This window comes from Jaculus jaculus, chromosome 11 (genome assembly GCF_020740685.1).
Source record: "Jaculus jaculus isolate mJacJac1 chromosome 11, mJacJac1.mat.Y.cur, whole genome shotgun sequence".
NCBI lineage: Eukaryota > Metazoa > Chordata > Mammalia > Rodentia > Dipodidae > Jaculus > Jaculus jaculus.
Window position 1 is genome coordinate 60,195,450 of NC_059112.1, and position 19,961 is coordinate 60,215,410.

At 49.4% G+C, this 19,961-nt stretch overlaps 1 protein-coding gene across 4 annotated transcripts in view; it reads right to left on the minus strand.

Annotated features, from left to right (window-relative positions):
* Positions 1 to 711: 711 nt before the first annotated feature.
* Htra3 (HtrA serine peptidase 3) overlaps positions 712 to 19,961 on the minus strand; it is a 34,717-nt gene continuing 15,467 nt past the window's right edge. For 2 of the 4 annotated variants that reach the window (XM_045130248.1, XM_004655997.3), the window contains 4 exons: positions 18,940 to 19,054; positions 5,620 to 5,668; positions 3,120 to 3,215; positions 712 to 1,762 (listed from right to left, as the gene is read on the minus strand). In XM_045130248.1, the coding sequence (XP_044986183.1) occupies positions 1,597 to 1,762; positions 3,120 to 3,215; positions 5,620 to 5,668; positions 18,940 to 19,054 (426 nt within the window). In that variant the 3' untranslated portion in view covers positions 712 to 1,596. Of the gene's footprint in view, positions 1,763 to 3,119; positions 3,216 to 5,619; positions 5,669 to 16,544; positions 16,584 to 17,265; positions 17,656 to 18,939; positions 19,055 to 19,961 lie in introns of those variants that run through there. The other 2 variants (XM_045130250.1, XM_045130249.1) reach the window with 2 other exon arrangements.

Here is a 19,961-nt window from a genome sequence, read left to right on the forward strand (position 1 = left end):
TCACGCTGGATTGAGAATCAGCCAGGGGTCACACATCTGGACAGATCCACAGTCCTATGTGCCTGTTGGACCAGAAGAGCCCAGATCCTTCTAGGCTTAGTGGTCCAGAGTAGTTGTGGGTCACCTATCCTGGCTGAGGTCCTTTCTTTTCAGCCCTGATGCCCCACACTGGGCCATCCACCTGCTGGGTAAAACTCTGTTGCTTTCAGCAACTGTGAGCCGTGCCTCTGCCCAGCTTGATTTTTAAGGCTTTCTGCTTCAGTTTTCCCTTTCAGTTTTGCTGTGTGAGGTGCAGTGAATGATGGAGAGCAAGCTCTCTGCTATGAGTCCAGGTGTGCACAGAGCAGCTTGGGTGCTCCCTGGGAGCCCAGTATCCTTCCAACTGCTCAGCAACCTAGAGGTGAACAGTGTCAGTACTGTCCCTGATCTGACGGAAGGAGCATGTCCGGTGTGACAAGGACACTTCATGCCTAAGACCTGGGAGCTGGAAGTGAAATCCAGAACCTGCCCCAACAGCCTGACTTGAGGCTGCCCCATGGTACCAGATAGCCCTAAGGTCCGGTGTCACCCATGCTGTTGATGCCCAGCTGTTGTGTAAACCCATAAAGGCCATTTACCCAGCTCTTACCTCAGGCGATGCTGGATGTAATCCCTGGACCGGCGGGGAGGAAACCCTGCCCAGTGCAGGGTAAACACCTCCCTGGCTGAGCATCACGTGCTTGTAAACTTTAATTTTGTACAGTAGAGAAACACAGTACAAGCAACACAGGGCAATTTTACAGCATAAGCTCACAAACACATCTTGAAAACTGTGAGGGAGCTGCCTATGGGATCCTGCTGGCTTCTTGGTCCAGCCCCAGGGCTGTGTGGGAGGTGAAGTGGCTCAGTCCTTGCACCTCCATCAGGAATCAGCTAGCTCCCTCTTCTGCCACCCTTTGGGAGCACGTGGTGGGGCACAGGCTCTGCACCTGGGACCTGGCTCCTGCCCTGCTTCCTGTCTATTTGGGCCAGCGCACTTCAGGGTCAGTGCCGGCTCAGCTCAGCACTGGGGACATCACAGCACCGACTGCAGGCCAGGCCCCTTACACCCTAGTTCTTCCAGGTCTCAGCTGCAAGGCCTGCTCGCCAAGAATGCCAGGGGCAGGGCAGACAGCCCCTGTCTTTACATGCTGCAGCAGACAGAAACTGGGGCACGAAGCGGGCATTTGTGGGGGAGGAGACTTGAAGGAGGAAAGCTGTGTGGGTGGGGAGGGAGCAGGTGGGCCTTTCAGAAGGAGGTATGGCCAGATATAGGAGCAAGAAGCTGGGGGGAGGTGGACTTTCAGGGAAGTTCTCAGGTCCAGAGAATGTGGAGGGTGGCATTAGGAGCACCTGGTCCAGGGGACCCGAGCTGTCCCCGCCTCTAGACCTGGATAAGGGTCAAGGCTGAGACCTGAGACCCAGATCACCAGGCCCAGTCACTGGCTCTCCCCTTGAACTCTAGGAGGAGTTTGCTGGTCCTACTGAGGAACACGTGGTCCTTCGTCCTGATCTTGAGGAGGCTGCAACCCCCTTTCTGCAGGTTCTGGCTCTTGGCGCAGGAGGGAGGCAGCTGCTTCACATGACCACCTCGGGTGCGATGCTGAAGAGGAGGTCGTCATTCCCCCTCCGAACCTCCAGCAGGAGAGGAGACTCATTTAGGACCGCTTCTTGCAGCTCGCTTGAGTCCGCCAGGGGCCGCCCGTTGACCTTAACGATGATGTCGCCATCTTGGATGCCGCCTCTGCCAATGGGGAAAGGGCCCTCACTACACACAAGCTCGCAAGCTTCAGGTCAGGCAAACGTGGGCTCAACAGCAGCAGCTCAACCAGAAAGAACGGTGCCCCGCCCACCAAGCTCTTTGAGCACCACCACCACCAGCAGCAACAAAAAAGCACTGGCATGTGGTGGCAGGTGATGTTTTAAACTGCTCTTTGCAGAAGATCATGCAGGTCTGTTTTCACCCCTGCAGAACCCAGGCCCCCAGGAGGACTCTACTAGCACTTATCACAGTGCAGAACTGCTAGCGACGTGCAGCCCACCGTGGCACGCGGGACATGGAGACCACCGAGGGGCAGCGCTGGTTCCAAGTCCTTCCTGGGGCACTGACCACCTGTGCCCAGTGTAGTCACTTAGAACACAACTCGTCTCAGCTCCCAGAACCAGTCCTTAACCCATCTTTTTCACTGACAGGTTCTCTTGTAACCCAGGCTGGCCTTGTACTCGCTAAGCGGCTCCCGAGTGCTGGCATGATAGGAGATGCCGCCACACCCAGCCTGTACTTAATGCTTCTCTAGCACTTGAGGGTTTCAAAGAACACAAGGATTTATATATCATTTGTCCTTTGTTAAAATCTCTGGTGTGGAAAGAGTAGGCAGAACCATTTTCTTAGTATAGAAGAGAAAACTCAGGTCAAGAAAAGCTCAGGTCAGCTTCTGGCTAGGGACAGGGGGTTTGGAGATGGTTCTTAACCCAGGCTGGGACTCTTCAGTCTCTGCTTTTTCTTTTCTTCCTTCCTTCCTTCCTTTCTTTTTTTTTTAAATATTTTTTTAATTTATTTGTTTGAGAGCGACGGACACAGAGAGAAAGACAGATAGAGGGAGAGAGAGAGAATGGGCACGCCAGGGCTTCCAGCCATTGCAAACGAACTCCAGACGCGTGCGCCCCTTGTGCATCTGGCTAACGTGGGACCTGGGGAACCGAGCCTTGAACCGGGGTCCTTAGGCTTCACAGGCAAGCGCTTAACCGCTAAGCCATCTCTCCAGCCCCCTTTCTTTTTTTGAGGTAGGGTCTCGCTCTAGCCCAGGCTGACCTGGAATTCCACTATGTTGGGACTAAAGGCATGCAACACCATGCCCAGCTAGTCTCCCCTTTTTAGAGGAATGATCCCTCTAGGCCAAGGGCATGAATGACCAGTGCTCTAAGGGACATATCATCCATGGCATAGAAGAGGTGCCAGACTCCATCACCTGTTCCTTCCAAAACTCTCTGGTAGGAAGCTCAAGGTCAGCTAAGGTCAGTGGGGAGGCCCAGCCCAACACTACCCATATGATGTCCAGTGGCCTCCCATCATCCTTCTTGCCTCCATTGGCAGAACCTACCTCTGAGAAGGTGAGTTTGGAACAACCTCTTGCACATAAATTCCACTGCTGACGGCTGGAAAGTCTGGGTTGGCGGCTTTCAGCTCATCCACCAAACTGGAAAGACAGTTATGTGTGAGCCTGTCTCAGCCTCCAGACAGCTGTTTGGCATGCAACTGCTCCTTCCACCATCACCCACGCCAGACAAGTAGCCTCTCACAATGCCCTGTCCACCTCTGAGCACTCTAGGCCCCTGCTAGTCAGGCACAGGCTGCTCAAAAGCAGCCCAGTGGTCATGACTGACCACAAGTATGGGGAGGAAAGAAGAAAGGGATGGCTAATGGAGGACTGCTGGTGGGATGGATGGAGGAATGGGCAGAAAAAAGACAATGGATGGACAGATGAGTAGATAGTAAGTGCGTCACTTATGGAATGGACAGATATTGGGGTAGGTGGAGGGAAAAGAAAAAGAACACAATTTAAAGATAAATTGGAGGGTTGGAGAGATGGATAAGTGGTTAAAAGTGCCTGTTTGCAAAGCCTGACAACCTAAGAGTGATTCCCCAGTACCCACATAAAGCCAAATGCACTATGTAGGGCATACATCTAGAATTTGTTTGCAGGGGCAAGAGGCCCTGGTGTGCACCCATTCTCATTCTCCCTCCTCTCTCTCTCTCTCTCTCTCTCTCTGTCAAATAAATAAATACACAAATAATGAGAGAGAAAGAGAGGAGAGAATGGGCATGCCAGGGCCTCCAGCCACTGCAAATGAACTCCACATGCATGCATCACCTTGTGTATCTGGCTTATGTGGGTCCTGGGGAATCGAACTCGGGTCATTTGGCTTTGCAGGCAAGTGCCTTAACTGCTAGTCCATCCCTCCATCCCTAAATCAGTATTTTGAAAAGTGATTTACCTCTCTCTCTCTTTCTCCCTCGTCTCTCTATCTCTTTTACTTTTTTAAAAAAAGTGATTTAAAGCTGGACATTGTGGCAAATATCTTTAAAAGCACTTGGAAGGCAGAAGTAGGAGGATCACTGTTAAGTCCGAGGCCAGCCTAGTACTGCCAGAGTGAGTTCCAGGTCAGCCTAGGCTGCACAAGACTGCTTTGAAAAAAAAAAAAAGACTCAACGATAAATTGGGATACTGGCCTTTATTGAAAATTGTCTTCAGACTTAGTCCCTAGATTGACAGCTGTCCAAGTAAGAAGAGTGCTGAGTGCTGATTCGGGAACTGGCGTGATGTATGGCCAGCTGAGCATTCCTGAACATTCCTTCCCAGAGCTTTGCAAAGCTGGGACTGCCTTCTTCAAACACTTAGACTGGGCTCTCCTCCTTCCTGTCTCCCTCCTGCCTTTCTTCCCTCTCTTTGCCTACCCTTTTTTGCACAGGTATGTGTGTGAAGTATGTATGTGTATGTATATGTGTGTGATGTATGCACATGTATGTAGATGTGGTGTCCAGGAATGCCCAGAGGCCAGAGAAGAATGGTGGGTGTCCCCCTCCATCACTCTTCTTCCTGTTTTGCCCTCAGCCAGAGTCTCTCAGTGATGCTTCTTTTTCACAAGCCCCAGCAGGACTGGAGTTAGCATGTGTGGCCCACACCCAGCTGTTTACATGGGTTCTGAGAACCGAACTCCGCAGTCTAAGGGCCCCATGTTTGCGCAAGAAGTGCTCTTAACCACTGAGCCATCTCTCCAGCCCAGCCCACCTCCTTCCTTATCATGCTTATTCCATATTTTCCAGCAGCCGCCCTGTTGCAGACCTCCATGGGGGCAGAGCCAAGGGATGAGTAGGACACAACCCTCTCCCTGGAATACATAGTCAAGTCAGCAGGGCGGAGGCCACTGACCGGCTATGCAAGTGGGGCATTTCAGCACGAAGGGAAACAGGGCTGTACAGAGAGGAGGCCCCTCCTTCTACCAGAATGGCCCCCTCCCATCCAAACTCACAACCACCCAGGACCTCAGGACATGAGCTTGTTTTTGGAAATAAGATCTTTGCCATGTATCTGCTTGGGGAGCTGGAAATGAAGTCATCAGGATCGGGGTGGGTCTGCATCAGTGACTGGTGGTTTTGTGAGAGAAGCAGGAGGGGGGTTGGACACAGACCCAGGGCAGAGGAGGCCCTGTGGATAGTAATGGGCAGGAATGAGTGAACGCTGGCTGAGGAGTGCCTGCAGCCAGGGGAGTCTGGGCAGACAGGAAGGGTGTGTACTGGAGCCTCAGAGAGAATGCATGGATACCTGATTTCTGCCTCTGCCCTCCAGACTGTTAGGTCAGTTTAAGCCACCCAGTTCTGATAACTTACTTGGGGCAGCCATGGGAAACAAATCCAGAAAGCTTCCTAGAGGAGGGAGTGTCTGAGTGGAATCGTAATGAAGCAGAAGGACTGGACCCTCTGAATGGGGAAGGTGTCCGAGGAGGGCCCAGGCCCACTGTCCCTTGTAGTGCCTGCCAGCAGCCGGGGGGTGGAGGGGGGCCCCAGGAGGCCCAGGCGCAGAGCTGCGCTCCAGTGCTCACCTTGGTGTGATGGTCCGCATCCGAAGGCCTATGAAGCGCTTCTTCCAGTCTGGAATGAAACAGTTAAGGTTGCAGTGCAGTTGCTGCCTTCATGGATGGGCACCTGCAGGGGACAGAAACTGCCCGCGGGACCAAGAAACAGCAAGACCGGCCCTGCTTGTGGCCAGCCTGGAGCTGCCTCTCCGCCTGATCCCTCTTAGGATCTGGGCTCTGCTCTGTCCTCCCCAAGTGGCTGCAGCCTGCCCCATTCTTCACCAACCCTGACCCTCACACCCGTGTTCCCGGCTGAGCCCCTCACCGCTGCTCCACTGCTGAGGGACCAGGGATCCTGGCTGGGACCTGCGCTCGTACTTCCCTGCCTTTCTGTAACTAGCAACATCACCTGCTAACTCGTTCTGGGGGCACAAGTCATAGGCAGGCGGCTTGATGAGGGGTCCACCCCGTCTGCTCCACCCTCTGCACGTAGACATCCCAGGAATGAGTTCCAACCCAGAGCAAGACTTGATGTCTTTACAATGTTTCATTTCATTAAAAGTCTGAGTACAATGGAATTAAGCTAGAAATCAGTAATAAAAAAGATTCTAGAAAATCCCCGAATACTCAGAGACTAAGACTTTAAGCAGAAATCAAAGGGAGGAATTAGAAAGTGTTTTAAACTTCATAAGTGAAAATATAACTATCAAAATCTTCAAAACACAGCAGAGGTTCTTACAGAGAAAGTAACAATACTGACATGCCCATGTTAGGAAGGACAATGTCAGCACCAATACCTCAGCATCCCTCTTAGAATTAGAGAAAGCAGCCTGAATGGAGCCCAAAGCAAGCAAAGGAATGACAAAATCAAGAGTATAAATCAATGAAATAGAAGCAGAAACACAATATAGAAAATAAATGAAAACCAAAGATCAATTCTTTGAGATGAATAAAACTGATAAGTGATTAGCCAGTGTGATCCCAAGGAAAAGCACAGCACTATCAACGTCAAGGAGAGGAGGGGACTGGGGAAATGGCTTAGCAGTTATGGCACTGCCTGTGAAGCCTAAGGACTCAGGTTCGATTCCCCAGGACCCACATAAGCCAGATGAACAAGGGGGCACATGTGTCTGGAGTTTGTATGTAATGGCTAGAGGCCCTGGTGTGCCCATTCTTTCTTTCTCTCTCATAAATAAATCAATAGAATTTTTTAAAAAAATGAGAGAGGAGGTTCCACGGCAGACCCTCAGATCTACAAGGTTGCTGAGGTGTGCTCCCATGACTTCATGTACATATATATGACCATTTGGATAAGATGGGCAGATCCTGGAAATTTCCGAACACTAGTGGCCACTCAAGAAGAAATAAATGGCCCCAAAAGTCCTCTATTTGTGGTTAAAATTCTTATCACAAAGAAAATCTTAGGAAAGAAAAAAACCTCAGGCCCAGGTGATGTCTCTACAAGATTCTTACACTTGTTTAATAAGGAAGAAACAGCCCCAGCTCTATAGATGATCCAGAGTGCTGCAAATGACCCAGTGCCTCTCAGTTTGGTATCTCCTGACCCAACCAGCAACTAGATCAGTCAGAGTTTCCATTACTGCTGAAACTTCTTCATACATTCCCAGCAAATCCAGTCCAAGCATACAAGAAGGATAATATATCATGGCTAAATGAAATTTATTCCAGGGATGCATGATTGATTTAACATTCAAAGCTTTAACACTGGGGCTGGGGAAATAGCTCAGCAGTTAAAGGTGCTTATTTGCAAAGCCTGTCAGCCTGAGTTCAATTCTCCAGAACCATGTAAAGCTGGACGCACAGTGGACCAGATGTCTGTGATCCCAACAGTGGGAGGTGGAGCCGGAGAGTCTGAAGCATGCAGGGCCAGCTAGACTGCCATTTGTTTGCTGCAGCAAGAGAGCCTGTCTCAAAGAAGGTGGAAGAAAAACACAGACTCCTTGAGGTTGTACCCTGACCTCCACATGTGTCTATATAAACAGATATACACACTTACATACATAAATATTTAAACAAGCTAGCTGGGTATTGTGGTGCACACATTTTATTTATGTATGTATTTATGAGGAGAGAGAGAGAGGATGGGCACGCCAAGGCCTCTTGCCACTGCAAATGAAACCCAGGCTCATGGACCACTTTATGTGAGTACTGGGGAATTGAACCCACCCAAGCACCTTTAGCTGCTGGGCCATCTCCCCAGCCCATAAAAATGTTCTAAAAATTGCCTGTAATCCTAGCTACTTGGGAGGCTGATACTGGAGGACTGCAAATTCAAGGTGTGCTTGGATGGCAGAGTGAGTCCAAGGCCAGCCTGTGCAACTTAGTGAGACATTGTTTCAAAACAAGTAAAAGCTTAGTGGTAGAACACTTGCCTAGCGTGCATGAAACCCTGACCGGATACAATCTCAGCACTTCAAAAACCAAAACAAAAAATAAGAAATGACTTCCTGAGAAGAAAAGCCACACAATCAGCTCAGAAGAAGCACGGCAAACACAGGACCAAATCTCCCACCTTATGCCTACAGGAAACCAAAAACCAAAGGCAACTGCATCAATTTGATACAAGACATGAATGAAAAAATTAAAAAAAACCTGTCAGCTGGGCTGGGCCACGGATCAGCAGTTAAAGGCACTTGTGTGCAAGCCTGCCTGGTCCAGATTTGATTCCCTAGAACCATGTATAGTCAGATGCATGAAGTGGTGCATGATGGGAGTCCAGCAAGAGGCTCTATATTACCCATGCTTTATTTTCTCTCTTGCAAACAAAAATATTTTTTTTGCTGTGATTTTACTTTTAGTATTAAATTTACTATTTACTTGACATGCACTATGCAACTCACAAAACATACATCAGGAGTAGTTGAAAATTTTAAATATCTGTTTGAATATTTTTACCTTCTAACAGTCATGGGCATATTAAATGTGTATATATCTAACATAACTCTTACTTTCAGGATTGTGCATGATTACAGATAACAAATAAAAATTTATTTTTAAAATATTTTAGGGCTGAAGAGATGGTTTAGTGGTTAAGGCGCTTGCCTGTGAAGCCTATGGACTTATGTTCTACTCTCCAGATCACATGTTAGCCAGATGCATAAAGGTGAGGCAAACACAAGGTGGTACATGCCCACTGGGTGGGGCAAGCATCTGGAGTTCAATTGCAGTGGCTGAGGCCCTGATGCACCAATTCTCTATTTCTCCTCTCTCTACCTCACTCTCTTTAAAAATAAATACATAAATAAATAAATTTAATTAACATTATACTTAATGGTGAAAGACTGAATGCTTGCCCCTACAGAGGCTGGACAAGGATGTCCACTCCCAGCATTGTTGTTCAACTCTTACTAGAAGCTTTACTTAGGCAAGAAGAAAGAGGGAATAGGAAGAGAAGAGAGAAGACACTCAGATGGTAAACAAAGAAGCATGACCATTTGTATTCACAGACAGCATAGCCATCAGTATAGAAATTCTAGGCCTGGAGAAGTGGCTCAGCAGGTAAGGCGCTTGCCTGCAAAGCCCAGTGACACAAATTTGATGCCCCCAGACCCATGTAATGCCAGTGTACAAAGTGGCATATGCATCTAGAGTGCATTTATAGCAGCTGGAGGCCTTGGCACACTCATTCTCTCCCTCTCTGCCTCTCTTTCTCTCTGCTTGCAAATAAATATTTAAAAAGAATAAAAATATATAGAAACTCTAGTGAAACTACCAAGAAACTGCTAGAAACAGTGAATCATCAAGTTGCAATGTATCTTATGATTAACATCTACAAATCAAGTTTATTTGTAGATTCTGGTAAGCCATCAGAAATCAACCTGAATACTAAAAAGTCTATCACTGCTATTGAGTTAAAGCAAAGGACAACCTAGAGAGAGGCTGTAATCAGTGATCAGAGGATTTGCTATATTATCAAAATGCTAATTCTCCCAAACTTTCTACAGGTGTAGTGCAACCCCACGTTTCATCCCCCCTACAAAAACTGAAAAGCTGATTCTTGACTTTATTTGAAAACACAAAGAATGTGAAGAGCCAAGATGACAACACAGAAGAGAAAGAACAAAACAAGAGGGCTTGTGCCACCTGACATCAAGACTCACTGTGAGGTCACGAAGGCAGGGCACTGTCACCCTGGGAGCCTACGAGATGGCTCAGTGGTTAAGAGGGCTTTCCACTCAAGCATGAGGGCCTGAGCCGACCTGAAGTTGGTTGCCCAGCACCCGTGTAAACACCTGAGCATGGCCATACATGCATGTAACTCCAATCCTATGGGAAACGGAGACTGGAGAATCCCAAGCACAGCAAAATCTGGAATCAGTGAGAGACTGTCTCTCAGGAAACACACAGTGATGGAGGGGCTGCCCAGTGTTCTTCTCTGGCCTCTGCATGCATGTGCACAGGGTCCATCTGCACACACATGGGCATATACCACACATATAGCACCACACATACATGTACAACACACATGCACATGCCCCCCCCCTCAAAGAAAGACAATATCACACTGGGATAAAGATGAAGAACATGAAGAGCTGAGAGTCAGTCTATGTTTTGACAAACTAGGAAACCATTTCAATGGAGAAAGGAGAGGCCTCTTCACAAATGGTGCTAGGACAAACCCACATGATGATCTATGCTTCCCACTACTTTAAAAATTTATAAATGGTCAGGTGTAGGTTTTAATACCAGCATTTGGGAGGCTGAGGTAGGAAGATCACTGTGAGCTAGAGGCCACTCTGACACTACATAGTGAATTCCAGGTCAGCCTGGGCTAGAGTGGGACCCTACCTCAAAAAAAAAAATTTTTTTTTTCAAAATACACTGTAAAAAATAAAAATTCTATGAGCAAACATCTTTCTGACCTTGAGTTTACAAGCTTCCTTAGAAACAGCATCAAAGGTCTGATCTGTGACCAAAATGAGTAGACTTCACTAACATTTACAAAATGTCTTTCTAAGAGAATAGTAAGATAGAACACAGCTCAGCAGAAAATACTGTGATCCACTTATCTTCTCAGATCTAGAATGTATAAAGGACCTGCAAAAATCAAAATCTAAGAGGATGTAAATAACTCATATGGAAACCTACTTTTTTGAATAATGGAACATATAGGAGCCACAGGTTGTTACTAGAAAATTTTCAGTGACAGCGATGAGATTCCTTCCAGTGAGTTGTTGGCCATGGAGGTCCCTGAAGCCCCCCAGACATTACAGGCCATTGATGAGGCCCTTGGTTTCCCACCAGGAGTAGATGGTAAGACCCTATTGCTGAAGACTTCACATACTTGGGCTGCAAGGCCACTGAGAAACCCTGCTAGAGGTGAGCTGATAACCTCCTCCATGTAGACCAGCTGACAGAAAGCTGGGAAAAGCCACACTGCATGCAGTTCAATGGGAGAGAGAGAAATCAAGCCTTATATTTTGTCAGCCAGGCCTAATGAGCCAGTGGGTGCAATAGTGGCATGTCTGTTATGGGGGAAATCAACCACCCTCTAATTTGACTGGAGGCCTGCTCCATGGGAGGGAATACATCCCTGGTACTGAAAACGTACGACAGGGCTAGTCATGAGCCCTAGGGGTGTAACATCTGCTGCTATCTGGCTAAAAGTATATACTATGCTCACCAAACTTCCCAGTAAGCACTACTCTTAATGCTCATACCCATGTATTAATGCTCTTCTCACTTTTGGTTAGAGAAGTTTCTCTTTTCAGGTGGCACTGAACTTGGGATAACTCAGAAGGCACCATGGTGCTGAGAAGAAGTGACAGAGGAGTGCTCAGCACTGAAATATCTCAATCACACCTTCCATGGCTCAGGGTCCATTGCGGAAGAGGTGGCAGAAAGAATGTAAGAGCCAAAGGAAGGGTAGAACTCCTTACAATGTGCTCCCCCAGACACAAAATGGCCTGGATATCCATGACCTCACAGTGCCTGACACTACCTACACAAGACCCTCATAATAGGAAGAATAGCTCATGACATCAAAATAAGAGGGGGAGGAGATATGATGGAGAATGGAGTTTCAAAGGGGAAAGTGGGGGGAGGGAGGGAATTACCATGGGATATTGTTTACAATTATGGAAGGTGTCAATAAAAAGAACCTGCAGTAATGTAAATATATAAATATGATAAGCAAACCCTTACTAATAAGGACACAAACAAAATTTTAATAGTCAAAATATTTAAACACAATTGAGTGGCAACTATGCTATAGGGGAAGGAGGATTGCCTGAACATGGAGGGCTCTCAAGACAAGCTAAGCTTTAATTCTGAGGCCACGCTGGCTTTGTCACCAAGCATCAAGCATGTGTCACCAAGCTGGAAGTGCACTTTGTGCACTTGGCTTTATGTAGACTGGGGAATTGAACCCAGGCTGGAAGGCTTTGCAAAGGAGCACCTTTCACCATTGAGCCATTTCTTCAGACCAATGTGGCACACACCTTTAATCCCAGCACTCAGGAGGGTCTGAAACAGCGGAGAGACATAACCCCAGGTGAGTCAGTGCACTGGTGGCCAGTACTGATGGACACTGATGTGATAGTGGATCCGGTGTGGATATGTATAGAAGGAAGGGCATAAGGACTTGCAAATAGGTGCCACAAGGTGTGGGAACTCAGGGAAGACAGGGCCATCTTTAATTGAGGACATAGCAGGTGAGGTGCAAGAGCAGGTGTCCTGTCAGAAGGCCTGGGGGTGGAGTGGCCTCCTCACACCCATGTGATGTCACACAAGCACGTGTACCATATATCTAGTCTGGGTTGGGAGATGAAGCCCTTTCTGGGATCTGGCTGAGGGTCAGTCTGGTTCATATCCCATGGCCATGTATAAAAAGCTCAAGGCTTTTTATTTATTTATTTATTTATTTATTTATTTATTTATTTATTTATTTGCAGGGAAAGTAAAAGAGAGCTGAGATAGGTATCTCAAAGTCTCTTGCTGCTACAAATGAACTCTGAATGCATGCACCACTTTGTTCACTTGGCTTTATGTAGACTGGGGAATTGAACCCAGGCTGGAAGGCTTTGCAAAGGAGCACCTTTAACCATTGAGCCATCTCTTCAGACCAATGTGGCACACACCTTTAATCCCAGCACTCAGGAGGCTGTGAGTTCAAGGCTAGCTTGTCTTCAAAGTGAGGTCCAGATCAGCTTGGGCTAAAGTGAGACCCTGGTTCAAAAAAAAGTACAGTGTTCTGTTTCCCACATTTGTGGGGATTGGAGCCTCATCCCACCCCATTCCTTTCACATGAAGGGCATCTTCCTGGTAGAGGTACAGCCTGGGGTTACCTCTGAGGACAGGGGTGCCCCCGAGTAGGAGACCCCTACTATCTACCACGTATCAGAATGCCACCCCCATCCTGCAGAGGCCAATCCTCTAGGGACACTCCTGGAACAGGTACAGAGAGGAGTGGCTTGGTTGAATTCCTAAGGCCAGTGGAATCAACCCTCTGATCCCTACCTGTAGGGGAAAACCATCTCTGAAGGTGTGTCACCAAGCAGGAAGGAGGCTGAGAGAAGGGGGAGGGGCTCTTGACATTGTTCCTTTCTAAACTTGCACCCATTTTGCCCCTAAGGGTCCTCATGTTAATGTACAGCAGAACAGTGACAAGCAGGGGATAGGCATTACTTTAAGTTCCCAGCTGACCTAAGGATCCAAGAACCTTTCAGAACCAGAGAATATTTTATAACTAGAGAATTGTTGGTGGCTACAATAAGTGCCATTGAACCATGCTTGCTACGTGGTTAGCTGTGTTGTGTGAATTTTACCTACTTACATCCTTCAAAACAAAGTCAAGGGCTCCATGCCAGGGTTTCCCATGCGTGAAGGCTCATCCTGAGACAGATCATAGAGAGGGACTCTTTCTAAGGGTATCTGGCAGGTGTTAGTAAGCACCAGGAAACACTGTTGGGAATATCAATTCTGTGTTTTAATGTTTTTCTCCTCCTCTTCCTCCTCTTTTTTTTTTTTTTTTTTTGCAAGGGTCTCGACCTGGAATTCACTGTGTACTTCAGGCTGGCCTCAAACTCACAATGATCTGCCTCCCTCTACCTCCTGACTGCTGGCATTAAAGGTTGCACCACCATGCCTGGCTCTCATTTTTCTTCCTTTTTAAAATATTTTATTTACTTATTTGAGAGAGAGAAAGAGGCAGAGAGAGAGAGAGAGAGAAAGAAAATGGGTGTGCCAATGCCTCTAGCCACTGCAAACGAACTCAGACACATGTGCCACCTTGTGCATCTGGCTTACGTGGGTCCTGGGGAATTGAACCTGTGTCCTTTGGCTTTTCAGGCAAGTGCCTTAACCATTAAGCAATCTCTCCAGCCCCCATTTTTCTTCTTTAAATAGGCCAAACTTGCCAAGCCTGGTGGTGCATGCCTTTAATCCCAGCACTCGGGAGGCAAAGGTCGGAGGATCACTGTGAGTTTGAGGCCAGCCTGAGACCACATAGTGATTTCCAGGTCACTTGGGCTAGAGTGAGACCCTACCTTGAAGAAACCAAAGTCCCCAAAACAAAGCAAAACAAAACAAAAACAGGTTAAGCTTTTAGGAATGGGCCATTCAGTTTCTCACACGATGACTGACAGACCCCTTCCTCTGTTTCCCTTCTTGTCTGCCTTAGCCAGCCTGGCCACTTTGCCACTCCATTCTTCTGGGGAAACTCCACTCTCGCTGCAGGGGCCACTGTGGCCACAGCCGCTGCTGAAGGCGGGAGGAGGCCTTGCTCCAGATACTGCTGTCCCGCCTGAGAACGCCTCTGACCTCCAGACAACCCTGCCCACAGCTACTTCAAGGACCTGGTAGCAGCAGTCTTCAACAAGGTCCAAGTAAGTCAGCTAGTAGCTCGTGATGAACAGAAAAGAGGCCATGCTCATGATTGGTCCTTAAATGAAGCCTGTGATTATTTGAACACAAATATGGCATGCTTCCTTTTTAGTCATGCAAGGAGGCTGATTTTCTGTCTTTCCAGGCTTTCCTGGAACGTTATCCTTCGTGGTGTTTGGCTTACTTGTGGTTTTCATCCTAGCTACAGTGGGCCTAAGTGGTCACACTAAGACAAAACCCAGTGTTCCCAGTGCAGGCAGCCACAGTGAGGAGGCAGCTGAAGAATTCTAGTCACTGGGAGAGAAAAGTTAAGTACCCAACACTCAGAGTTAGCTGTAACATCAAGAGGTGGCTACAAGTTCCAAAAAGGCCCCAAGAGCTAAAGACTACCCAAAGCAAAGACTGTCAGAGATAAACCTAGGGTAGACTCTGCAAGAAACTAAGAAGGATGGCTGATGAAGCTGATACCACAAGATCAGACTTTGCAGAGTTGAAGGTGGGCATTCAGATTGCCGGTCTCTAGGAGGGAGGGAGGGAGGGAGAGTAGAGGAGAGAGGAGAGAGAGGAGAGAAAGAGAGAGAAGCACTGAGGCTGAGGAACAGAGGGTCCCAGCACCCAAAGCTGGAAGCTGTAACTCTAGCTGCTGGGGGGTTGGTGGTCTGAGCCCAGAGCAATAAATAAGCCTCTGGCTTTGTAAAGGTGGAGCCCTAAGCCTGCGGGAAGCCCAGGCTAGGAGGGGCTGGAGCTACAACCTGGCAGTGCTGTCCCCTACCTATCTGCAATCCCTGCCCAGCATCACCACCAGGAGGGACTGCTCTTGATCGGCTTCTGAGACCCCAGCTCAGGAAATGGCTTCTCAGCTTCTGGCTGTACTTCAGGCCTTTCCTGGCTACCATGCCACCTCTTGCCTTTCTGCAAATCCCACTATCCCAACCTTCACACAGATTCGTTTTTTTTTTTTTTTTTTTCTCTTTTCCAAGGTAGGGTCTCACTCTAGCCCAGGCTGATCTGGAATTAACTATGTAGTCTCAGGGTGGCCTCGAACTCATGGTGATCCTCCTACTTCTGCCTCCTGAGTGCTGGGATTAAAGGTGTGCACCACCACACCCGGCTTCAGATTCTGACAGAAGCATAAAAAAACAGCTGTGTTCCAGGGACTGCATACCTCCCTTTGGCTGATGGCCCTCGAAGGCAGCCAGTGAAATTCTATTACCATTATTCCTACTCTCAAACCTTCTTGTGGCCCCACAATACCCACCCTGAGGCCATGGAAGCCCTCTGCTTTGAATATCTCAATGGCCACCCTACACATACATTGGTGGACGTGGGCACTTTGCAATCTCCTGAGCCAGCCTCTCCTTTCCTGGGTGTCTGGCACATGTTACTCTTCAGAGTGGTCACCCATCCCTCTGCCTCCTGCCCAGGCTTTGCTGTTAGGCATCACATCGCCTCAGGGTGGTCTACCTCACTACGTACAAGCTAGGACAGGGCAGGGCAATGTGCATCAGTCAGGGCATTCAGACAGTTGCTGTGTGGAGAAGGTGCTGAGGCTGGATCAGGCCTCCAGGTCTAGAGAGGACAGAGTGGCTTCAGGTGTCAGGGTCCCAATACTGCTTTCCCTTGAAGAAGGACCCAGACAGAAACAAGAGGACCAGTGCTCTGCCACTGGCTTCAGGACTCAGCCTGGGCTCTCCAGCTCCAGCCTGTTTCTGTGGATGAGTAGCTGTGCCCCCCTTTCATCCACCTCCTCATCTAGGACCCCATCTGGTATGGATTCCCCAGAAGGAACCTGTGACTCAAGAGGCTGCAATAGGCAATATATGTGTGAGAGGCTCTACTGGAGCAGCACTGTGCGAGGCACGTGGGACCCTGAAAGTCCCCAGAGGCCTCTGCACCCAACCCTTGGATGAGAACAAGAAATATATTTAATGTCTCCTTGATTTAATAAAATGATCATGTTAAAGAATTTAACTGAGTTTGTATAATTTGTTTTTATTACAAATAGGAAAAGCAAAGTCGGGCATGGTGGCGCACGCCTTTAATCCCAGCACTTGGGAGGCAGAGGTAGGTGGATTGCCATGAGTTCGAGGCCATCCTGAGACTACTTGGTGAGTTCCAGGTCAGCTTGGACTAGAGTGAGGCCCTACCTAAAAAAAAAAAAAAAAAATCCAGATGCAGGAAAAGCACTAACTTTTGGACTTTAAAAGTGATAGACTCACCGGCCCTTCAGTGGTGGGTACCATCCTTGAGAAATGACTTGGCTCTAGGGACAGGGATGAGTGTGTCCCAGGGCCTAAGCGAGGCCAACATCAACAGGGACGGTCCTTGTACAACACAGGACCAGACCCAGGCCCACCCTGGTGAGGTCTTGTCCGAGAGAGGGGAGGGAGAGTGGACAGGAAGCCACCATCTGCTTTCTACTACAGCGGTCACTCCATAGCCTACTCTGCATAGGTACAGCTCTGCTGATTTGGGGGGTGAGGAGGGCAAAGTCAAAGGCACCCATGAGCAGAGGCTAGTTAAACTGTGTGGTGGTTTGAATAGAACAGGTGGCCCCCATATATTCAGTTGTTGGTTTGTAGTTTTCATCTTAGCCACCTGCTGGAGGCAATGTCACTGGGTGCTCTTAAGGTGTGGTGGGTTTTCAGATTTCAATCTAAAGATATGCAAAGTGTGCCTAGCTGGAGTTCCTGAAATGTGCTGTGTTTTTTGGCTTGTACTTCTCTCTCTCTGCTTGGTCCTGTGAAGGCAGGCCAGTTTCTTCTGCTATAATGGAACTTCCCCTGGATCTGTAAGCTTCAATAAATATCCTGTCCTCCATAGCTGTGCCTGGTCTAGTTCATCTCAGTGAACCTGAAGCTGTCTGCTACAAATTGGAAAGGCTTGGTCATTTCAAAAAGGGCAAAGGCTACCAAGGCTGAAGAGGAGGAGCTCTGGCTCTTGGTTTGAGCTTCTTAGCAGCCAAGAGGGAAAGGGCCAGAGAGGGGGATGGTCCGAACACATCAAGAGAAGGCAGCCCAGCTTCTTGGGAAAGCTCTGCCTGCTCTCAATCGTTGTCACACAGGGAACAGAACCAGGGTCCTCAATGGCACGTCTTCCTGGGGCCAGGCCTCATGGCACCAGTCTCGGCTGTACTGGGGTCCGTGTGCGTGGCTGGCAGAGTCGGAGAGGCGGGGGCAAGCAGGAGGCCCTGCTCTCAGTGAAGTGCTGGTGAGGGGCCTGAGAGGAGACAAGGGCCAGTGTGAAGGTGTGGGTGGCAAGGGCGAAGTCACCATGAAGGAGACTTACGAGACTGATGGCAGTGGGGAACTCACTGGGCTGGAGATGGGAAGATGGGAGTCACAAGGAAAGGGCCTGAGCTCAGAAGTGGGAGCCTCATCTGGACTGATTCTCACCTAAAGAGGCTGGCATTCCCTCACCTGGTGAGCCACCTTGTGCTCTGCCAAAACCTCCCCGAAAGGCATGCTGGTGGCCACCTAGGAGGGGCATGGTGGACCAAGAATACCTAGTTGGATGGGGGTGAGGAGCTGGAGGCTGCCAAGAAAGTGACTTCCAAGGATCAGAGAGTCTCGGGGTCTGCTCCCTTGGAACAGAGAACACTCTACTAGGCTGTCTGCATGACCAGTGGCTTAAGGATGGGAAGATGGATGGAAGGAAAAATGGAATAGGTGAGAGGAAGGAAAGGAGGGCAGACTAGGAAAGGAATAGACTGATGATTTGATGGATGAATCCATGGATGGATGCATGGATAAATGGTTTAGAAGGAAGATAGATACATGGATGAGTGGGAGAATGGGAGGATGCATGAACAACTGGGTGGGTGTGCTGGTGGCTGAGGGGACAGACGGGAGGGCAGGTGGATAAACACAAATGGGTGGGAGGAGGGGTGAGTGGATGGTGGATGAGTGAGTGGATGCAAGGGTGAATGAGTGGGTGGATAGGTGGATGGATTGGTCTGTAGACAGATTAACAGACAAGTGGGTGAATAGATGGATGGGATGGACAGGTGGATGAACAGGTGGGTGGGTGGATGAATGGGTGGGTAAATGTATGTAAAGATGAGTAGTTAGATTGCTGGGTGGCTGGATGAGTGAGTAAACAGATGGGCAGGTGGAAGGAGGGGCTAGGTGGGTGGGCGGGAGGGTGGGTTGATAGACAAATGGTCGAATGAGGGTTTGGAGGTATGGGTGGCAGGAAGGAAATGACTAAGAGGAGCCTGGGGAATTGTTTGGGGATTGGATTAGGGAATTCTTTAGGAAATCATCTGGAGGAGCAGGGGCAAATATGGCCATGAGCTGAGGCGCGGAGTAGGACGCTGCGAGAGGCCGAGGCTGGCCTGACCTAGGGCCTCCTGGTTTGGGGAGAGCGAAGGGGCCCGCCCAGCAGTGGGGTGAGCATGGCACTGGCAGCGGCGCCTGCACTGGGTCCTGGCTGGAGCTGGGCAGGCAGGCCCTCACGTGTGGTGGCGCTGCCGTTCCTGGCCCCTCCAGGGGAGCTCTTTACCTTTGCTGTGCTTATCTTGGAACTCGGAGAGGAAACGCATGATGCGGTCCGAGGGGATGGCAAAGGAGATGCCTGCAGTGACCTTGAGCGTGTTGATGCCAATGACCTCCCCGTCCTGGGCAGGGCAATCAGAGAGGAGGGTCATGTGGGAGGGCCAGAAACCAACTGCAAACCACCAAGCGGGATGTGCACAGTGTCCTCTACGGAGGTAGAGCCTGGCTATTAGTGCCCCACCTACACACTGGGGATTTCTTTGATCCGCTCGTGGAGAGGGCTTCAGGGGCTGATGGATTGAGCTGCCCACCCACCCTCTCAGCCCCCCCCCCATCTGAGGAAGCAGAGCCCACTGTATACAGGAGATGGCCAGGCTCCATTCTGACTGTGAGGGAGGGAGGCTGTGAGACCTGTCAGGGACCCAGATTCCTTCTCTGCCTTCCTTCTAGCAGTGGGAGCCCACAAGTAGGAGAAGGGCAGCAAACCTCAGTCTCTCTTTCGAGTTGGCCTCCTACTCTGCCCAGAACCATGGGGTTCGGTGCCACTCAGGCGTAGTTATCCTGGCCACTGGGACCCATCCCTGCAGCCTAGCTTGAACCCTGGCCACTCAGGGCAGCACAGACACAGCATGGCCAGCTTGCTAGAAGACTCCTTTGGAGCCTGGGACAGTTTTAGATGAGCTGGCATTGTTCTCCCAACCCCTGAAGCTCAGGATGTGAGAGGACCAGCGGGCTGGGATGCTACGTTGCCCTCCATTGTCTGCCCATCCCCACCACCTGTGGCCTCCCGACCTGGCCCAGAGTTGGCCCACATGAGCGTCTCCCACGGCAGTGATGCCTCGAAGCCTCTTTGCAGGGGAGGAAGGAGCTGCGGCATGTACCTGTCTCTCTGCTGTCCCATTGCTGACCTCTCCCACCCGGGCTTCTGCAGCCACAGTGCCCACTCCAGCCTCCATGTCCCCCATGCTGTGCCTCCTCCCTCAGACTTCCTTTCCCACCCACTCCTCTATCTCCATGTCTGCACTAGAT